This window comes from Puma concolor, chromosome E3 (assembly GCF_028749965.1).
Source record: "Puma concolor isolate L17-30 chromosome E3, mPumCon1.1.hap2, whole genome shotgun sequence".
Taxonomy (NCBI): Eukaryota; Metazoa; Chordata; class Mammalia; order Carnivora; family Felidae; genus Puma; species Puma concolor.
In genome coordinates, this window is record NC_141682.1 from 11,138,563 (window position 1) to 11,153,600 (window position 15,038).

At 58.2% G+C, this 15,038-nt stretch overlaps 1 protein-coding gene across 7 annotated transcripts in view; it reads left to right on the plus strand.

Moving 5' to 3' along the window:
- Positions 1-15,038, plus strand: part of GTF2IRD1 (GTF2I repeat domain containing 1) — a 123,955-nt gene that overhangs the window by 79,279 nt on the left and 29,638 nt on the right. For 6 of the 7 annotated variants that reach the window (XM_086692511.1, XM_086692509.1, XM_086692514.1 and 3 more), the window contains 5 exons: positions 929-978; positions 1,204-1,260; positions 2,489-2,572; positions 7,228-7,411; positions 7,937-7,965. In XM_086692511.1, coding sequence (XP_086548637.1) covers positions 929-978; positions 1,204-1,260; positions 2,489-2,572; positions 7,228-7,411; positions 7,937-7,965 — 404 coding nt within the window. The remainder of the gene's footprint in view (positions 1-928; positions 979-1,203; positions 1,261-2,488; positions 2,573-7,227; positions 7,412-7,936; positions 7,966-15,038) is intronic. The other variant, XM_086692510.1, reaches the window with a different exon arrangement.

Genomic DNA, 15,038 nt, shown 5'->3' on the forward strand with positions numbered 1-15,038 from the left:
CAAAGGCCAGACTCAGGGCACCCCCACCGCAGGTCAGGCGGCCAGTGGATGAGGATTTGCTGCCTTTCCTGGCAGCGGGCACGTGGGCACGTGCCCCAAGCTGGGCTCACAGGGCCTGAGGGAGGAGGACACACGGCCCTGCCTTGGAGCTCAGCCTCAGGGGCCAGAAGAGGCCTCAGGCTACATTTAGAAACTTCTCCACCACTACCTCTTCCCCTTCTTCTTATGGGGAAACAGAGTCCCAGAAAGTGAAATGACGTCCCCACTGTCACCTGCAAGAGTCAGGAGCCGAGCGGGGCTCCCGCTGTGTCAGACGAGACAGCAGAGGCCCTGGTGGGGAGGTGTCTCGGCTGGGGGGGGTGGGGGCGGGGGCCTTTTCTGAGCCCTGCCCGATCCCGCTGTGTGGTCCTGGGCACGTTGCTCAGTCTCCGCATCCTGTGAATGGAGTGATGGAAACAGTGCCAGCCTCAAGGGGGTCGAGAGAGCGCGCCATGACATCTGGGGGGGTCTCTGTGGGGTCTGGAGATACAGGTATTAGTGCAGAGCTGGGGTCAGTCCCCGAGGCCCCGACTGCAAGTGACCCGGCAGCTCTCGGGTGTCAGCCGGAGACCCGGGACCTACCCTGTCGCTCTGAGATCTTGCCGCCTGCTTCTGCACTTCAAACTGGCCCCGTGGGGAAGCATCACAGAACTGAGTGACGATGGGTTGGGGTCAGGCTGGCCTCCCTCAGAGCCCAGCACAGCCCCCCCAGTACCACACGTGGGTCGGCAGGACAAGGGCGAAGGACGGGGACCCCACACCTGGGCTGTCCAGGGCTGGGAGGGCCTGTTGCACAGCTGGGTAAGCTGAGGCCCAGGGGTGCAGACTGAAGCTCTACCAGGAAGGTCCGGAGGGGCCTCAGCGATTGCCCTGCTGTCGTGTTTTCCAGACCCGAGCTGCTCACCGAGGGAGTCAAAGAGCCCATCGCGGACAGCCAAGGTACCCCGTTCAGGGACGCGGGCTGAGGCGCCCGCCGGGCGTGGGAGGGGTCCCAGGTCTCTGCCACCGTCCCTTCTCCCTCTTCCTCTCTCCTGGTCCCGCCTCCCCTGGCGTCCCCCACTGCCCTCTCCACCGGGATCCCCCCCAGAGATACTGCCCCTGTCCCCGGGTCCCAGGAGCTGGCTGTTCACCCTGGCTTCTCTCCTCCCCCTTCCCCGCCCCCAGAGAGGGATTCCGGGGACCCTCTTGTGGACGAGAGCCTGAAGAGACAGGGTTTTCAAGGTAAGGTTGCAGCTCAGGATGGGGTCCGCTGTCCCAGTGCCATGACCTTGACCTGGCTTGGGTTTGGAGGGCCAGGCTGCGGGTGGGAGGGGCTGGCCCCCACCGTCACGGCCTGGGGGTCTGAGTGAGGCTGGCTGGCAGGTGGGGCGGGAAGAAGAGTCTCCCTAAGAGTGCAGGGGGGTGGCAGGGTGCAGGAGCGCACCCACTGTCCCCTATGGGGAGGCGGTCAGCTGTGCTCGATGCCTGAAGCCAAAAAAGGGCGAGGTCCCCAAGTGCAAGGGGGTTCTATGGACAAGGAGAACCGTGGCTGGGCCACGAAGGGGTGAGGGACAGTGAGTGGGGCGGAAGATGGATGGAAGGCGGGAGAAGCTTGAGCAAATGCAGGGGAGAGCCAGAAGCAGGAAGTCCACGTGCCGAGTTGGGACAGCTCCAGGGTGTGGCCGTGAGTCCCCGAGGGTGGGCTGTTCCCCGGGTGGCCCCTGGGTGGTCCCTGCGGCTCTGAGGAGAGAGTGAGGTCAGCGAGACCAGCCCAGGGAGTGGGGAGCCCAGAGATAGGACCCCAATCCCGGGGGGACGGCTGCTCACTGCCCTGTCTCTGTCTCTCCCTCCCGGGCAGCCAGAACTTGGCCGCAGTGAGGGGCGCTCACGACCCCCACCCCACCCGTGACTCCTTGTACCCAGCCTCACAGAGGACTGGGGTCCTCACCGTAACCCACCCCCCCCCCCCACCACTCGACCGCCCAGAGGTCCACTCCCTCCTTCCCTCTCTCTCTCCCCGGGCTGTGCCAGGCTGCAGTCTCTCGAGGTCAGGGGCCTGTCTGGGGCCCCCATGGCATGGGCTGGCACATGGGCTCCCTAGCAGATACCCCGCCCCCCCCCCCCCCCCCCCCCGCCGGGTGAGAGAGGGACCCGGGGTGGCCCTCCCCACCGAACCCCTGCTCCTAGCCTGCTCTTCCTCGTGCCGTCTCTCCCCTCTCAGGCTCATTTACTGGTTTAGTGGTTTTCAAATGTCAACAATTAACTAAATTTCCCACTCATTGCTGTTGTCACAACAGTGTGCGTCCTTCCGGAAAAACCTACATCTCCGTCTAGATGTTAGTTCTGAAGGACTCTGAGGGGCCCGCTCTGAGGAGGAGTTCCCCGTAATTAGGCAATCCTATTCCTTAAAAGTCCCCAAGTGCCTTTTAATTGGACAACCTCAAATCCGTAATTGTTTTTCACTTTGCAGAAAACTACGACGCTCGACTCTCGCGCATCGACATCGCCAACACGCTGCGGGAGCAAGTCCAGGACCTGTTCAATAAGAAATACGGTGAGCCCCGGGGTGCCCAGGCGGAAGGGCAGCCTGGCTGCCGCGGGAAGAGAGGCAGACGCTTCCTGCTGGTAGCCGTGGTCATTTCTGGGGAAACCATTCGCTCGCTCACAGGCATTTCTTGAGCACTTACTATGTGCCAGACGCTGGGGATACGGTAGCGAAGAAAACAGAGGCCCTGCCCTCTTGGGCGCTGTAGACCAGCGGGGTCAAGACTGGGCTTGTAATTCGAGAACTACACACAGGGGTGTCTAGGCGGCTCAGTCGGTTAAGCATCCGACTCTTGATTTCAGCTCAGGTCACGGTCTCCGTGATTCTTGAGTTTGAGCTTCATGTCAGGCTCTGTGCTAACAGCGTGGAACCTGCTTGGGATTCTCTCTCTCTCTCTCTCTCTCTCTCTCTCAAAATAAATACACATTAAAAAAAAAAAAAAAAACAACTATAGGGGCGCCTGGGTGGCTCAGTCAGTTAGGCATCCTTCTTCAGCTCAGGTCACGATCTCACGGTCCCTGGGTGTGAGCCCCGCATTGGGACTCCGTGCTGACAGCTCAGAGCCTGGAGCCTGCTTCCGATTCTGTGTCTCCCTCTCTCTCTGCCCCTCCTCCTGTCTCAAAAATAAACAAACATAAAAAAAAAAGGAAAAACTACACACAGGATCTAATAACAATGAGACTCTGTTCCACAATTTTGCAGGAGAAGAGCAGGCTGCTCAAGAGAGAATAACTTGGGTACTTACCTTCAATTGGGAGCCAGGGAGGCCTCTTTAAAGAAAGAACTGAAGGGGTGGGTACGGAGTTACTACCAGATATGCAGGAAGGGCAGTCCAGCTGAGGTCATAGCACGTGCAAAGGCCCTGAGGCTTATCCTAGGAAGGGGCAGAAAGCTGAATTGGGGGAGTAGAGCTACAGGAGAGGGACCCTGTAGAGGTGGCCGGAACACAGACACCCCATCACCTAGGGCCTTTAGAGGCAACCGTGTTCTTGGTTTTGTATTGTATGGTGAGGACTGAAGTGACACAAGCCACTTGGTAGTTTTTGTGGTTTGTTTTTTTTTTTTTAATGTTTATTTTTGAGAGAAACAGAGCACGAGCAGGGCAAGGGCCGAGAGAGAGGGAGACCCAGAATCCGAAGCAGGCTCCAGGCCCTGAGCTGTCAGCACAGGGCCCGACGCGGGGCTCGAACTCACGGACCGTGAGATCATGACCTGAGTCGAAGTCGGGGTCTCACCCGACTGAGCCACCCAGGCGCCCTGCCACTTTGTGGCTTTAAAGCATCTTCCTGGCTCCCCGTGAGAAAGGTGAATGGGGGCAAGAGGGCGGGGTGGGGAGGCCAGCTCGGAGGGTGGAGCCAGAGTGATGGCGGCCTGGGTGGCCCTGGCCGGGATGCCGGAGGAAAGCGGATGGGACCAAGGTGAGCTTCAGAAGTAGGATCAGTGGGCGAGCAGGGAGGGAAAGGCAGGCGTCCGGTTTGAGTCCTGGCTTGGAGAAAACAGGCCAGTGCAGTTAAGATGCTGTATGGTCTCGAGTAACAAAAACAAAGTCTCACTGGCTTCAGCCATCAAGGGTGTAGATCGGCTCCTGATCCGGTTACTATGACCACAGAGCAGATCGCCCCGAACCGAGCAGCCTAAAATAGCGGCCACTGGCTCTTTCTCATCTCTCCACATTTCCACGCCGTCCCTCCGCGTGGGCTCCCCAGCATAGCGTCTCCAGGACAGCTGGATTTGCCGGCCGGGTGGAAGCTGTTGCCTTTTGTGGCCCAGCCTCAGAGGTTGTGCTTCGTCACCTCTGCCATGCTCTATTGGTCGAGGTCATTACAAAGTCCCCACCAAGCCCAGGTTCAAGGGGAGGGGACACAGGCCCCAGTTCTCTGTGGGGGAGTGTCGATGTGACGTTAAGAGGAGCATGTGGGATGGGAGAAATATTGGGGCGGCCGTCTTTGGACAGTATAATCAGCCATAGCTCATAGCATGGGAAATCCAGCAGTGGGGCGGCCTTCAGGACCAACTGGATCCAGCAGTTCAGAGATGTCCTTGGTGTCTTTCCACCATGTTGGTATCGTCCCAGGCTGGCTTCCCACTTGCTGGCAAAATGGCCACAGCGGGTTGAGACATCCCACCTGTGCCTTGCGGAAGGGGGTGGGAACTGGCTTTTCCGCAGCATTTCTCCAGAGAGGGAGGGGTTTCTTTCCTAGAATTCCCTGAGCCCTCCCCTTGCTTCTCATTGGCCCCCGTTGAGTCCCATGTCCATCCCTCACCCAATCCCTGTGGCAGGGAAATGCCACGTGCTCACTGGGTTACTGGGCCTGTCACTGTGACAAAAGGGAGGTGGGGGTGGAGTAGAGAGAAGGGGCAGCACCCTCACCAAGAGGGGACAGCTTGAAGGGGAGGTGATGGGTTCCATCTTGGATGTGTTGAGTTTGAGGGCTGAGCAGAGATGAGCCGTAGGCAAGTGGAGATCCAGTCCGCTGTTCAGGAGAAGGGTCTGGATTGGATGTAAAAATTAGGCCATTGGGTAGAGGAACAAGAAAGAGTAGCCAGACCAGAGGCCGAGGGGCCCTGGTATGCAGAGGTCAGGTCCAGGCAGTGGCAGAGTGACCAGAAAGGTGAGAAACCAGGAAAGTATGGGGTCACGGACATCGAGGAGGAGGCTTCAGGGAGGGGAGCGCGGTCACCTGTGCCAAACTTGACCAAGAGAAATGCAGGCACCCTGCAGGCCACGGGTCATTGGAGCAAGAGCCGTTTTGGAGGTGAGAAGTGGAGACAGCAGTGTTCCTGTTTACGGATCATGGGTATACACTTTCCTTTCTGGCCCAATTATTTTTCATTGCCAAAACGATCTCTTAGCAAGGGCGCCTGGGTGGCTCGGTTGGTTAAGCATCTGACTCTTGGTTTTGGCTCAGGTCATGATCTCACGGATCGTGAGTTCAAGCCCCGAGTCGGGCTCTGCACTGACGGTGTGGAGCCTGCCTGGGATTCTCCCTCTCTCTCCCCACTCCCCCACCCCCCGCCCCTCTCCTCGCGTGCACACACGCGTGTATTCTCCCTCTCTCTCTCAAAATAAATAAACTTAAAAAAAAAAAAAAGATCGCTTAGCAATACCTACCATATAAAATAGTCAGCAACAAAGTCAGGATAAAGAATCAAAAAGACGGGAAACCTATCAAAATAGAGTGGATTAGCCGTTGCCAGGGCACAGGGAAGTAGGATGGGAAGTGACTGCTGCTGGGTACAGGGTTTCTTCCTGGAGTGATGAATGCATCCTGGAATTAGAGTGTGTTGATAATTTCACAACCTCCTCGAAAAACCACTGGATTGCATAGTGACACCAGTCATTTTTGTGGTATGGGAATTAGATCTCAATTAAAAAAACAAGAACAGGGGCACCTGGGTGGCTCAGTCGGTTAAGCGTCCAACTTCGGCTCAGGTCCTGATCTCACAGTTTGTGGGTTCAAGTCCCGTGTTGGGCTCTGTGCTGACAGCTCAGAGCCTGGAACCAGCTTCGGATTCTGTCTGTCTGTCTGTGTCTCTCTCTCTCTCTCTCTCTCTCTCTGCCCCTCCCCTGCTCATGCTCTGTCTGTCAAAAATAAATAAATGTTAAAATTAAAAAAAATTTTTTAAATAAAAGAATACATACATACATACGCACATAAATAAATAGACAAGCAAAAATAGGCCGGAACACTGGCAAGAAGCCAGGGGTAATACGAAGGCACAGAAATTCTGTACTTGGTAGATACAGATGACAGATCAGGCTGTGAGTTTCCCGGGAGCCAGAGCAAAAAGGGAAATGTGGCCAGTTATGCAATTCCCAGTGTCCCTGAGATAAAAATTAGTTTACTGCACAGAGAAGGTTCAGCTGTTCCTTCTCGTGCTGAGTCGTTCAGAGATTTTGTCTTCAGAAAGGGACATCCTGCACCACAACAAGCCCCTTGGAGGGACCGCAGTGTGCTCCTTCCCTCTGCCCAGGAGGGGCTCCACGGTGGACACCATCCAGTCAGCCTCACGGCACCCAGGCCTGCACCTGTGCCCTCGCCGCCGTGGACAGGAGCCACAGGACCGGCCGTGCTGTGCCTCGGGGACGGCCACTGACAGCAGGCGGCAAGCCCCGGTGGAGGGTGGCTCAGCAGTGGCCGTGCTGCCCCAGCACTGCCCCTAGGCCACCGTGAGACCCAGCACGTTCACACGGGTGCACACGCAGAGGGCTGGTGCAGGGAGCAAGGTCAAAGCCCAAACGCAGACGGAGGGTCTCAGGTCTGAGCCGAACCCTGCTGGCCTCGGGCTGGCTGCGCCCTTGCCCCCAAATGCAGTCTGCCCTCAGGCCAGGCTGGTCCTGAACCAGCGCGAGGCAGGCCCCGGAGGGGAGGGGGGCGCTCGCCGAGGGCCAGGCCTCCTAGGGAGGGGCCCACTGCGCCCACAGATAACATCCCGGACAGGGGTTTGCAGCTTCTCAGGCGGTGAGGCCGAGGAGCCTGACCCGCTTCCCTCTCCCCAGCGGCTGGAGCCATATGAGCCCTGCCCGCTCCTCAGCCCCTCAAAGACACACACCGCACCCCTGCACGACCCACTGCTGACTCCTGGGCCCCCGCCGCGTGCCCCCGTGCCACACTCCAGCGCTGCTCTAGCTTCTGATGACACATCTGTCCCTCCTTCCACAGGAGAAGCCCTGGGCATCAAGTACCCGGTCCAGGTCCCCTACAAGCGGATCAAGAGTAACCCCGGCTCGGTGATCATCGAGGGGCTCCCCCCAGGAATCCCCTTCCGAAAGCCCTGCACCTTTGGCTCCCAGAACCTGGAGAGGATTCTTGCAGTGGCTGACAAGATCAAGTTCACGGTCACCAGGTGCTCAGGGGGAAGGGTGAGGAGGCAAGACTAGCACGGGTGGGGGCCCTTGGCCTTTCCTTTGATCTGGTCCTGCCTCGTTCTGCCCTCCTTGCTGGACCAAGGTAGCTTTCCGGTGCCATCCTGGGTCCCAGTGGGGGACAGAAAGGTGGCAGAGGGCCGGCCAGGGTGCAGGGAACCCCACTCAACCACCATGCAGCAGGGATAACCCTCACGACACCTCCTACCTGCCCGCAGCACCCACTCACTGCCCCCCCAGCCCCCAGGAAGGGCGGTCAGCCCACGTCAGAGGGGAGATCCCTGAGACGAGAGACTTGCCCAGGGGTCACAGAACCACCAGGGCGGGACTAGCAGGAGGCCCCGGTCACCAGGCCGCCCCCTGGTCAGCGTCCTGCCCCAGTGACGCCTCCCCGGGCATCTTGTTAAAATGCCGTTCCAATGCAGTAGGTGTCGGGTGGACCCCAAACATTTCCGAACTGCTCCCAGGTCCTCGCTCTGATGCCCCTGTCTCTGTTTCTCTTCCAGGCCTTTTCAAGGACTCATCCCAAAGCCTGGTAAGAGGCACTGGCCTGGGGGGTGGGGGGGGCTGCTTGGCATGGGGGGCCGGCCGCTGTGCTGGGGGCCAGAGGCCAAAGCCCAGATGCCCGTGGGACACCAGGCCCTGCCATTCCGTCCTCCCACGTCCTCTGGGCACCGGCCCCGGGCACGAGGAGGAAGGTCACACTGGAACCTGAGCCAGAGGAAGGCCCAGCCAGGGATCAGGAGGGCAGGTCGGTGCCCTCCACTCCTGATTAGGGGCCGGGTTGACCTGAGTGTGCGGGTGAGGTTGCTGGCAGGTGGTTTCTAACCACAGAGGGAGGGGCTTGCACATAAGGACCCGCGAGCGAGGGAGCTTGGTGGTAAGATGCGGGTAAGTGCTTACTTGGCCTTGAATGGTAGGATGCTTCTCCTGATCGCCTTTCCAGGCCCCCGCCCCCTCCACCTCCTCCATGGGCTGTGCCCTGATCTTCCCAAACCCTGAACAAGAGGGGCGCGTGGCTGGCTCGGTGGGTGGAACACGCGACTCTTGATCTTGGGGTCATGAGTTTGAGCCCCATGAGCCCCATAGAGATTACAAAAAAAAAAAAAAGGCAAAAAACCCAAACCCGGAATGAGCAAGGGTGACGTGACCATCTCATGAGTGCTCTGGGCCGCCCACGGTCTGCGGGGCTGATGCTGCATGTGCTGAATTGTTGACCCCAGAACCTGTGTGCGGAGAGACTTGTCCCTGACCTCGCCCCCGCCCTGGCACCCGCCCGGAAGACGCTGCAGCCGCCCCTCGCCCTTAGGGAATGTCGCCCTTAGGGGGGCTGCACTGACGTGCCGGGAATGGAGGAGTGCCAGTGCCTGGAACCAACACAACCTGCAGGACAGGAATCCAGCCTCACGGTCACGGAGACTGTTCCCCTTGCCCACCTTGGTGCACACTGACCCCTGCTGCCTGGAGCGTTCAGTCCCTGGGCCCAGGCCTGGCTCGGTGAGCTTCTGGGGAAGGAGAGGCCATCAAACTGCAAGGGGACAGGACTTACCGAGGGGTGTAGTGATGGGGCGACTGCTGTTGTCCCGTGGGGACCCTAAAATGGGGAGCAAGAGCAGGGGCTTGCACAGCTCCTTTCTCACCGGCCGTGGGAGCCACCCGTGGCCCCTGGCTTGTCCCTGCGCCGTGACAGACCGTTCGGCCCTCTGTGGACCTGCTTTGCTCCAGGACCGTGGTAGACAGCCTGTGGTCCGCTCACCCGCCCTGCAGCAGGGGCCCAGTCTGCGGCATCAGGCCCGGCTGGCTCCAGGCTCCGGGGCTGCTAGACATCAGTGCTGAGTGCCCCTGACTCAGCTCCCAGTCACTGCCTGGCCCACCTGGGTTTCTGCCTGAGTCACTGTCATTGCTGGGCAGCAGAGAAGGAAGGACGGAACAGCAGCGGAAAGAATGGCCAGGCTCCCTCTGCTTAGGGAGAGCAGAAATGCAGCGAGGTGGCCTGTGTGCTCCCAGCCCCTCCTTCCAGAAGGAGGCATCCTCGTGGGGGCCCGAACATGTGACTGCTTGACTGCTTGGGCCGCAGGGCGCGTTCTTTAATGAGTTTGGAAAGCAGGAAAGGAAAAGTGATTCGTGACACCTAACGTGTCCCGGGCTGCAAGACGGGCGCTTTGCACTGTGACCTTATCCTGCCTGCTTTGTGCGGGGGAAGAAACTGAGCTGGGGTGGGGGGACATCGGCGATTTGCCCAGCTGCCCCACCTGTAGTGGAGGAGCTCCAGAGCCCGCCTGCCTGCAGGGAGGCCCCGTGATCATGGGTGGCCTGGGATTCAGAACAGCCACCAAGCAGTGGAACGTCTGGGGCTGGGAGAGGAGAGGTCAGCCAGCAGCCTTCACGCAGACCACAGGGCTTCTGGGCCCTTCCACTAACGAGGGTTTGCCCTCCAGCTCGGGTTGCTCACTGGCCCACTGGCTGTTGGGACAGCTTCTTGAATCTCAGCCATTGCCCCTGGAGGGGGGCGGCTGCCCACCCCCCCCCCCAGCCTCTGTGCCAGTCCACTTGGCCACCCACCCACCCGGCCTTTGCTTTGGCTCCTCTGTGCGCAGAAAGCGCCCTTGGAAATGCTTTGTCTGCCCACGTGGTATGGAAGAGGGTGGCAGGCTGCCTGGAAGGGGAGATGGGGAGGGAGCTCTGGGCCAGCCCTCAGGAGGGAACCTGCCAGCGCCTTTCCAGGCATTGGCATCCCCGGCCGGTGGCAGCCTGGAGGGGCCGGGACAGACGGGCTGGCGAGCCGGCTCCGTGCTTACTCATGTCACTCGTCACGCTGGGCTGGGAAGGTGTCCAGGCTCCTGGGGCCTCCGAGGGTTCACCGGAGGTCACTTGAGAACCGTTCCTGTCCCAGAAAGGGCTGTTCCCAAACCCTCCATCGGACAGTCGCTAAAGGGAATTGGAGCAGGAGCTCAGGTCTCCGGCAGCATGTTTTCAAGTGCCACGATATGGGGGAAGGTGGGCTGAACCAGAGGCAGGTGCCCTGGGCACGTGGAGGGGTGGCAGATCATCTGATTTGGGTTGTGAGTAGATGGCAGCGTGTGAGCCGTGGGAAAGCACGGGCTGGTGCTCAGACAGACCCGGGTTCAAATCCCTGCACCGCCCCCTTACTAGCCAGGTGACTCTGGGCTCATTATTTCACACCCCCAAGCCTCCGCTTCCTCATCTGTAGGATGGAAAAAGGCATGCGTGCCTCCTTAGGTGGGCAGAACTAGGTAAATGGATGGGCAGGGGGGGGTGAGGACTGTTTTTGCCCCGCTGTCCTGGGGAGGCTGCATCCTGACACCTGAGTGAGATGTTTGTAAACGCTTTGACCCTGGACCAGCTGTGATGGGAAGTGCTCAGCCACTGGGGGGGGTAGCGGTGGTTGTTCCTGGAGCTTGGGAAGGCTTCCTGGAGGAGGTGGCATGGAGCCAGGCCTCGGAGATGAGCCAAGAGCGTGGTGCTATTGATGCAGGGCCCAGCCTCAGTGAAGGCACAGAGGGGCTGTCGGGGGACATGGCTGGAGCACAGGTCGGGGGGGTGACACCCCCATGGCCAGGAGGGTGTGGCACGTCATGACAGAGACACAGGCCCCCTCCTGGGCACAGTGGGGCCTTCAAGACATTTTCCTGTTTCTTTTCTCCTCTTCCAAAAATATCAAATGCAAACTCAGAAGCACAAGACATGTAAAATTGAACCAGATTTCTACCGAAAGCCCCCCCATTGCGTAGTGGCAGAATCTGAGTCCATTGAGGATTCCCCTTTCCCCTGGGCCTGTGTCCAAGTTCAGGAGGGATCCATAGTGCCGAGGAGTTAGGCGGAGGGCGCCCCCAGTCTTGAATGTCACGTGTCTGCATTGGTACCTACAAGATATCCACGGACATCTGTCCGTGCAGATGGCTGGAGATGCCCTTTATTCCTACCCGTTGAGGCTTCCCCGGGGCCTGGAACCTTCTGTGAAGCCCGCCCCTGTAGCCCCTTGCACACTGTGGAGGTTTGAGCATGAGCAGGCCAGTGACTGGGGATGGCCCTTGTCGGTGGGCTGTGCAAGGATGGGAGGGTGGAACCGGGTCGTGGGAAGGTGACTGTACAGCATTGGGGGGGGGGGTGCGGGGCGTGAGACTTGGGAAGGGTGGCGGGCTTCCTGGGAGGAGATGGCTCTGAGATTTTCTAGGTTGTTTATCAAAGGCTCCCGTAGAAGCCTTTCCTAACAGGACAACCCGAGAAAGTGAATTCTAAAGAAAACTGTTATGCTTTGAAGATAAATTGGTCGTTAAACCTGGCCTTTTCACAATCCTTCCTGGATCTGTGGACCGGGCCAGAGTGGCGCGAGGGGTACGGCCGTTCCTGGGCCAGTTTTGTTCTGGGTCAAAAGAGATGATCCCAGAGGCCTGTAAGTGTTGCCCCCACTGGGGACATCACATCTGCCCTCAGGGTCTCCGTTTCCCCACTGGCGCCTAGTAGCCCTTTCTGCTCATGCCGAGTGTTGGGAGGGAGCCTGGCCAAAGAAGATGGCGTCGGATGAAGTCTCAGAGGACAGTGGGTGGGATTTCGGGCCTCTGGTCAGGAGAGCTGTGGGCTTCACGGACCCCTAAGGGTAGGGATGCTGGCCGGAGGGGGCCTGGTAGGGGACCCGGGGCTGCTGAGGGATGGCAGGACCAGGCCCTCTGCTTGTCCTAGAGTGAGCCCCAGCCCTGCCTTCAGTGGGCCAGGGTGACCCAGGCCTCAGGAGCCCTAGTGAGTGAGGCCCAGGGGGGATCCACGCTGCGGAAGCTCCTTGCCCCCTCGCTGGGCTGCTCCCCAACTCGCCTACCTGCGTGCAGGGCACGGGGTTAAAGCAGGGAGGTGGGGTGGGGCTGAGAGGCAGGTGGCTGGGGAGCCCTAGGACTCTCTGCCCTCAAAGTCCCAGGCACTCCGCTCTCGGGAACAGGTGCGCACCAGGGGCCACAAGTCATCGGGCCCCCACAGAGCACAGCGGTAGTGTTTGTCACAGAGGGGGTCTGGGCGAGCCCGGAGTGTGTTCTCAGCAGACCAAGTCCAGGCACTTTCCCCAGACCCAGAGGGTTCCCCCCCCCCCCCCCCCCCGTGAACACCCAAGACAGCAGAGGAAGCTGATCAAGGGAATGCTGGGAAGGAGCAGTGGCAGCAGAGGAAGGAGAGGCCCTCAGCCCAGGGAGCTGGTGTAGTAACAACCCCAGAACATTCTAGCAGGTCCTAAAACCTGAAGGGAAATGCAGAGATATGTGCCCATGGTGGAAATTTGGCAAGTGCAGAAATCTAACTGCCCAGATGGCTGTTCATTTTTATGATGATACATTTCTTCCAGATTTTCCCCCGAGCTTATTAATTTTACATCTCAGTGTTGTTCTTTCTATAGATTTATACACATACACACACTGGAAACATAAGCATTTTCTGATATTTTTAAAATGCCTTATGATATTCCCTCATCAGGCTGCATCATTGTTATATAACTGCCCTGTCCCCTAACTGGGGACATTGGGCAACTCCTCACACACCGTGGACACCTAACATCCATATCGTGCTTCTGATCTTCCGATTACAAAGCCTTCCCACAGCAGCCCCCGTGCTCTCCCTCAATAACTAATCTTACTGGAGGAAACCGAGGTTCAGAGAGGTTAAGAAACTTGTTCGAGGTCACACAGCATGTGCCCATGCCTCCCCAATCTTTTATCCACACTGGGTGGCTCTTTGCTGCCCCCTTCTGGCTACCAGCATCTATAACATTGGTCCTGCCTCTTCCCCCTCAGGCTCACAATTAATCCTTTGGGTTTATTTGTACAAAAAAATACATGGAAGAGGCGCCTGGCTGGCTCAGTCAGAAGAGTATGCAACTCTTGATCTCAGGGTTGTGAGTTTGAGTCCCGCGTAGGGTGTAGAGATTACGCAAAAAACACCATACACACACACACACACACACACGCACGTGCGTGTGTTCATATATAGTGCCGGATTTATGCCAAGCAAGATCTAGGAATACAAAATAGACAAAAAATCTCTACCCTTGTGGAGCTTTTTTTTTCTAACGAGGAAGACAGATAAATAAGGACAAATAGCAACATATTTGATAGTGACAAGTGCTGTGGAGGCATACAACACAGGACTGTCAAAAGGACACTTTTAAATAAGCCAGCAGGAGTTAAGGCCTGAAAGGAAATGAGGGTATGAGCCGTGGAGAAATCCCAGTCGAAGCATCTGCGGGAGGAGGCAGTCCGTGCAAAGGCCCTGAGGCCCTGGACATATTTTGAAAGTAGGGCTAACAAGATTGACAATAGAGTGAGTGTGGGGTGTGAACAACAGATTTTGTCCTGAGCAGCTGCAGGGCGAGAGGGATCGGGGTCTGAATGTCATCCAAGTGGCTGGGTTGGAGAAGCAGATCCACAAATCAGAGCAGGGACTGCTGGAGACGTGCAGGGCGGGAGCCATTCTGCACGTAATGCATTGTAGTCATGAAACCAGATCACAGTGGGGAGAGTGTGGGCAAGTGGAAGGGGTCGAAATGTGAGCTCTGTCCCTCCTGCGTGTAGGGGTTGGAGAGATAAGGAGAGGCAGGTGGCCAGAAGCCAAGTGAGAGTCTTACAGAGTGACCACCTGGGCCAGATGAAGTATGGGGGACCTGAGACTGGACCGGGGGGTGAGCAACCCCCAGAGGTCACCCCTCACAAGCCTACCAGGTACATGCTGCTATTCCCATTTCACAGCTGAGCACACTGAGGCTGCGAGAGGCAGCCTGGCTTAGCACGGAGCCAAAGTCGTACCCAGGTCTGTGGTCTTCTGGAGCCTGAGCAGGGGGTGTTGGGCACTAGGGGAGGAGGGTAGCAAAAGAATGAGGACCCGGACTTTGCTGGTGACTCAAGCTTTATCTTGTAGCATCGGAGGCTTTTTTTTTTTCTTGGTCAATGAAATGATAGGATTCGAGTTGAATTGTCTTACAATTACCATGGCAACCGTGAATCCACCCACCAGGGGTGGATTGGAGAAGGCAGAACTGGGGCATCCAAGCCAGGGAGGGTTGCGGAAGCTGACCCCAGGCGGCAGGCGGCAGGACCTGGAGACAGGTGGTGCTGGGATCTAGAGGTGGCAGCAGTGTGGGAGGGCGGGCAGGCGGAAGGTTCCAGAAGGGTGATGATGATGGTACCTTTGCCCAAAGCTGGGTCTTTGGGCCCACGAGACATCCAGGGGCAAATGGGCACTTGGTGGGACCCGATCGGTGCTTTAGAGCAGGCTGGCGACGGGGCTGGGCACGCTCTGTGTGAGGGTGGCAGGTGCCATCACCACTGAGGCCAGTGTGTCGCCAGCGGAGAGGGCCCACGGGGCACACTGACCTCCAGAGGGCCTTGAAGGAAAAGAGCCTGTGAAGGGACAGAGGGAGGCGGAGCCCGCGGAAAGGAGGTGGAAGAGTTTGCTGGTAAAAAGAGATGAGAGCAAGGTCTTTCTGGGCAACACGAGCAAGATGAAGAGAATCACATTCTAGAACTTTTCTCAAATAGCAGTGGCAAAAAAAAGAAAAAACAGCCAACCTTGTTGGGTAGTGAGTTCCCTGTCCCTGGAGGCATTTCAGTGGAG